The 6,652-nt window shown below is 33.6% G+C and overlaps 1 protein-coding gene and 1 long non-coding RNA gene across 2 annotated transcripts; both read left to right on the forward strand.

The window, feature by feature from the left end:
- Positions 1-2,227: 2,227 nt before the first annotated feature.
- LOC123898774 lies at positions 2,228-3,281 on the forward strand. Its single transcript, XM_045949786.1, has 2 exons — positions 2,228-2,393; positions 2,474-3,281. Exons 1-2 carry the CDS (start codon positions 2,266-2,268, stop codon positions 3,246-3,248), a joined length of 903 nt encoding a protein of 300 aa, XP_045805742.1. The 5' UTR covers positions 2,228-2,265; the 3' UTR covers positions 3,249-3,281.
- A 332-nt stretch (positions 3,282-3,613) lies between these two features.
- On the forward strand, positions 3,614-4,845 carry LOC123898678. The gene is made up of 4 exons (XR_006805401.1): positions 3,614-3,825; positions 3,998-4,130; positions 4,227-4,631; positions 4,748-4,845. It is a non-coding gene; the product is annotated as an uncharacterized LOC123898678 (long non-coding RNA).
- Positions 4,846-6,652: the final 1,807 nt, after the last annotated feature.

Raw genomic sequence — 6,652 nt, forward strand, 5'->3', positions numbered from 1 at the left:
CATGATTGTCATGTTTTTTTCCAGACTTTACTTCCGATTGCATTTAGTTCTTTACCCCAACATGTATTGAATCCGCTTATTGAAATCAGTCAATTTTTCAAGAATTTGTGTTCGACAACGCTAAGAGAGGCTGATCTCATCAAGATGGAAAATGACATTCCACTGATCTTGTGTAAGTTGGAGAGAATATTCCTCCTGCCTTGTTTGATTCTATGGAGCATGTTGTGGTGCATCTTGCATACGAGGCTAGACTTGGCACTACAAGATAAATGACATTTTGCGGCGATAAAATTCCTTGGCAAAACTCTAAAGTTGTTGGCAATAATACTTTCGCCAGCAAAAAAATAGTCGCTGCATATCGTTGCTATAAGTGCCGTTGCAAAAAGTTTTGCAACAACATTCAGCGTCGCTGCTATTGCTTATGTTTTCACAACAACTATTATTGTTGCTATTGTAACAAGTATATTGATGTCTTATGTGACATTTCTTAACGGCTAAAGTCGCCGCGATAAAGTATTAATTACCAACAAACAAAATTGCTGCCATATGTAACATGTCTTAACGATCAAAATTGATATGACAATAATTTGTTTTATATCAAAATATTCATAAGGTAGAAATTACCACTTTCAATCTTGAATCGTAAATTGATTTAGCATATAAATTTTTATATATAATTTTAAATTTTATTTTGTTAACTTTGATAACATTTTTTTTATGAGATTCATTTACTTTAGTAATAAAGTTCTTCAAACTTCATATACTATCATCTATTTTTTTCGAATGAACCTTAATTTATGTCTTATACAATGTCATCTCTTTCTCTCAAACCTTTTACCTCTTCGTGGGGTTTGAATTTTCTTTTGCGGCTTCATTCTTCATTGGAATCACAACTAAGAAAAGAAATTAAATAAGATGACATAATAACATACAAAAAGAAGATTGAGAAAATTTTGAATGGTGAGGATGAATATAGTTAAAGAGAGAATTTATTCCACCTCTTACCTCTTTTAGAAATGATATATTGTTTCTTGGTTCTTCTATCATGTCACATAATTTTAAAAGTGAAATGATACGATTATTTTTCCTTCGTGAAAGTGAGTTTATGTTAATAAACTATTTAAAGATATAGACCATTGGATTGAAAATTATTAACGGCTGAGAATAGATGACACAATTCACACGGATCACTACCAAGGAACATGTGCAATTTTTATGGTTGAAGGAATGCTCTATATATATGTGCGGTTACTTTTGTCAAAAAAATATGTGCGGTTACTCATTGTTTTTACATGCGGTTTTCTTCCACTAGAGGCACATGCTATATTATTCAGTTATTTATTTTTTTAAAAAAATGTTGAATGCTGATCCACTATGATGTCTTGAACGTGGGATTCATTTTTTTTTTTATCAAACTTGAACGTGGGATTCTAATATATAGCATCAATTGTATTTTTTATTTTTTTTATTAAAAAAAATTGCATCAATCTCTTCCTATTTTTCTTTTCTTTTTTGGGAAATTGGGATATTTTAATATATAATAACAAATTAATTTTTTTTACCAAACTATGTAACTCTTTTTATAAAAACTTCTTTCGGTGATTATTTTTTAGACAAAGTAATTCACATTTTAAAATATTATTATTAATTTATGGTATTTTAGAAAAAGTTTAAATATATATATTTTTCTCAAAAGTTTAAATATATTTATGGTATTTTAGAAAAAGTTAAAATACTATTCTCTCACTCCAAAAAAAATTACAAAAAAAATATATATTTTCTCAATGACTAGGCTTATTGTTGCCAAAAATATATAATTCCCAACGACAAGTTAAGTTGTTGTAAAAAGGTTGGGTTATTCCCATCGACTTTAAGTTGTTATTGGGATAAGTTGTTTTTACCAACAATATTAAAATTGTTGACAATATTTTTTTCTAATTGCAACGACTTGAAAATATTGTTGCTACATGTATATTTTTACCAGCAAATTTATTGTTGTTAGTATAAAGTCGCTGTAAAATGTCTTAATTCTTGTAGTGTGGTGGGCCGGTTCAATATAGATGGATGTACCCGTTCGAAAGGTTCATGGGTTATGCAAAACGTGCCGTGAAAAACAAAGCTAGGGTCGAAGGCTCAATTTGTGCAACATACTTACACCGCGAAACAATTTACTTTTGTTCGCATTACTTCAAAGACACGTTGTCATCAAGCCATATTCACAATGAAACTGAAACATCTCGGCCTGTGAGAATTCACCCATTAAACATGTCAATATTCAGCTTGCCTGGTCGTAATGGTGGTGGTGAGAAAGTGTTGTATCCTGGTGACAAAGTTCTCTATTCGGCGCATGTTCACTTGCTGATTAATTGCAATGAAGTCGAGCCATATTTACAGTGAGTATTTTTAATTAGTTAATAAATAATTATTTATTCCAATTAAGTTTGCTTATAACTAACGATATTTAATAACTTAGGATGTTTTTAACACAACATACTTCTGCTCAAATCAATTCGCAATTTCCAGCATGGTTCAAAGAATACATGTACCAACAAACACCCGCAACTCGTGTCATACAACACTTGAGAAACTTATCTGATGGCCCAAAGTCAACCGTTAAACAATGGCACACCTACTTTGTCAATGGTTACAGATTTGAGACACACAGTTGGAGTGAAGGAAAAACAACAGTAAACAGTGGAGTGTGTATGAAAGGTGTGACTGAAAATGGTGAAGGAGATTTTTACGGTGTCATTGAGAACATATTTGAAATCGAATACAATTACCTTGATTACAAGAAAACAGTCGTGTTGTTTTACTGTAAATGGTTTGATCCTTCAAATAGAGGTACCAGATATGATTCAAAGACTAATACCGTGGACATAAAAATGAACAAACATTATCCATTGTATGATCCGTTTGCTATGGCTCATAACGTCAGACAAGTTCACTATGTCCCTTATCCATCGACTATAAGGGATAAGCGAGGTTGGTGTGCCGCAATAACATCAAAACCAAGGGGTCTGATTGAAAAAAATGAGATAGATGAACGTGAAGATGAACCATATCAGGAAGATGAGATGTCCAATGTTGATGATGTCATTGCAGTTGAAACTTTTAATCAACTTTGTGTACAAGAAGAAGCCGAAGAAGTACCTTCTGATGGTGATGTTGATGAAGAGGACGTCGAAGCTAATGGTGATGATGAAGGCAGTGATGATGAAGATGTATCAGATTGGGATGACAATTAATTTTATAATATAGTTATCCGCGTTGTAATAATATTAATCGTTGTACTTGAATATTTGTTTTTTGTTGCATTTGTTTATCGTTTAATGATGATGAATTATAAAACAATATATATATATATATGTCATGTATATATATATGTCATGTATTTCTTAATTAATTATATATATATATATATATATTTGTCATGTATTTCTTAATTATATATATATTTGTCATGTATTTCTTAATTATATAAATATATTTGTCATATATTTTTTTATTATAGATGAATCCAGATGAAGAAAATTTCGATGATGACAATGTCGATGATGACATTGATGATGTTCCACCACCACCGGGTGTCGGACGCGGTGGACGTAGACGTAGATTACCCCGCCGCGTTGTTCGGAATCGATGGTTGGAGGGTATGCCCAAGTCTCGAACCGTAGATGGTGTGGAAGAGGAGTACGACTCCTACGACGACGATGATGACCACGAGGACGAGGAAATTGCCGATATTGCACTTCTAGCTCCTCAAAATGAATTGTTGGTTGACCGGTATGGTAGACCCATCATCATGCCATATACCGCCACAGAGTAAGTTAATTATTATTAAGAATTTGTGTTTAATAAATTAATTGGATATATATGATTATTATTCTTAACTAATATATATATATATATATATATATATATATATATATATATATATATATATATATATATATATATATATATATATATATATATATATATATATATTGTGCAGTTTGCAACCCCAAAATCCGGCGAATAAGGCAATCAATAATGCATTGAAATCCAAATTCCAGGCTCCATATCTCAACTAGACGGAGGTCAGGGCAGATGAGCGTGGATATCAACAATTTTGGAATGGCTTCAGGGTACGTTTTTATTTATAATTAATTTTTTATCCAATCAATTTTGTTACTAAACATATATTTACTAATTTATTAACAATTTTTCTTTATTTTTCGTAGTCGCAAGTAACTTGGCTAAATCACCACACAGCGGCTATTGAGGCTATATTCAACAGAAAAGCCACCAAGCGTCTGTCAACCTTACTTTTTGAAGCGCGGAAAAAGATTAAAAAGGATCCTTCAAAGCCACCACTTTGGCTCGCTGGTAACTCATACCCTATGTTGTGCCTCAGATGGGAAGAGGAAGAGTATAAGGCAAAGTGTATAAAGAACAAAGCCAACAGAAATACCGATGAAGCCAATCGTGCGTGCGTACACTCTGGAGGGTCGAAATCTGCCGGAACGCTTCGTCTTGAGTTCATTCAACAATTTGGTCGTCCACCCACCTTTATGGAAATGAATGACATGATGCACAAGTATGCAGATTCCGGTGAATGGACGGGGGCAAGGGCGCAAGAAGTTTCGGTAAGTATTTATATATATTATTTATTATTTATTTCTTATAACATTATTTTTTAAACATTATAATTATTTTTAATATTATAATTAATTAATTATAATTATTTTTTAATTTATTGTAGAGGTTGACGCAAATTTGGGCTGAAGAATATAATGCAAGCCAACTACGACTACCACCTCATAGGCGAGATAATGAGGAGGTTCGTCGAAACAAGATGTCATTGGCTTTTGTTAAGAATGCTGGTGGTGCGACTCGAGGTCGCAAATTCGCTGCTGGGTGTACATCTTCTTTATATGCAAGTGACCCAACTGGTTTGAGAGATGTCACTTACACATCTTCATCTTCATCTAGTACAGGACGCTCTCGTCCAGCTCAAAGAGAGGAAACCGATGATGAGTATGAAGCGCGAATGAGGGCCACGTATCGGGAAGAATTCCGCGAAGAGTACGAAGCAACATTTAATGAGCGGGTGGACCAACGGGTCCAACATGTATTGCAGGAATTCTTTGCGCAGCAGAGGGCGCCGGCGCCGGCGGGGGTTGGATCATCATCTCAGGGATCGGCACGACAAAATCAAAATGCCGGTGAACAAGAATATCGACCGGATTTGAATAGCATGGTCAATTTGAATCAGCTGCCGGAGTACCGAGAGGGTGATCCAGTACTGAGTATGAGCATAGAGGATATGAGTCAAATGCTTAATGAACCAATTCATTTACAATTTTTTGATCCTGTTGGGCAAACAAGTGGAAGCAGTAGTGGCGGAAGCGGTAGAAATAATCAACAAACTGCTTTCACCGAATACCATCGACAGAGATCATCAAATCCATATCAACAAGACTTCATAATCCCACATGACAACCCCAAGACAACTTCTTCCCGAATCAAGCCAGCTTTGATCTCAATCAAGCCCCAATTAACTTCGTTCATAGGCCTGTGGCACGACCTCCGCGAACGTCACTCCCCGGAGTCGTAATAAATGAGGGAGGTAGAGGCCGAGGCCGAGGCCGAGGAAGGTCGCGTCAGCCAACATACAGTGGCAAGGGGAAGCGACCACTATATCAGCCGCCTGACCAACCTTGATGTGTAATTTTAATAATCTGTTGTTGATTTAATTATTTGTATAACATAACGACAATTTATATTATGTTTAATTGTTTTCTTTTTGTAATGACAATATTATCATTATGTTTAATTATGCTTATGTTAAGTATTTTTATTATGCTTTTTATTAAATTTTAATATTTTTTTGTAAAAATAAAATTATATTTAATATTTTTTAATTATTTATTATGCAGTATATTTTTTTAAAAAAACTAAATTATTAAAACTAGAATTTTTTTTAAAAAAATTAATAATTTAATTATTTAAAAATCAATATTAATATTGATTTTTAAATAATTAAATTATTAATTTTTTTTTTAATGCGTTAACATTACTGACGGCTGCAGGCCGTCACAAATGGGAAAGCAATACTGACGGCTGCAGGCCGTCATAAATGAGTAAGTCTTTTGATTGTGACCGTTGGGCATTATTGACGGCTCCAGGCCGTCAGTAACGTTATTGACGGTCCTGGGCCGTCAGTAAACATTACTGGCGAGCTAATTGCAGAGGGCCCAAGGCCGTCAGTAATGCATGCATTTTAGACGAAATTTGTGCATTACTGAGGGCTTTTGGCCGCCAGTAAATGCATGTTTTCTTGTAGTGTTTGCTTATAAAAAAAAAACTTTATTTTATTTTATTGTGTTAACAATGTATTCGCTGTTCCTAACGATAAAGATTAAATTTTAAGTTTTGTGAGACTTAATGAAAACTAAATTCTCATTAAGAGACTCATGTCAGGAATTAAACTCAAGAACTTGATTAGGACTCGCGTCACTCTTGTGTGACGAGATGAACTTACTCCAACATTAACTATACGGATAAGATGTTATGCAATAACGTAACTCATTATAAACATTAAATTTTATCAATTCAATGAATTAATTTTTTTATTAAATGGATTAACTCTACAAATTATTATAAG

Source organism: Trifolium pratense, linkage group LG7 (assembly GCF_020283565.1).
Source record: "Trifolium pratense cultivar HEN17-A07 linkage group LG7, ARS_RC_1.1, whole genome shotgun sequence".
Classification (NCBI taxonomy): domain Eukaryota; kingdom Viridiplantae; phylum Streptophyta; class Magnoliopsida; order Fabales; family Fabaceae; genus Trifolium; species Trifolium pratense.

Bases quoted from the DNA above. Each gene is read 5' to 3' on its own strand.
- LOC123898774 (XM_045949786.1), top strand. From the start codon at position 2,266: ATGTCAATATTCAGCTTGCCTGGTCGTAATGGTGGTGGTGAGAAAGTG. The intron at 2,394-2,473 runs GTGAGTATTTTT...TTAATAACTTAG, and splicing joins GAAGTCGAGCCATATTTACA to GATGTTTTTAACACAACATA.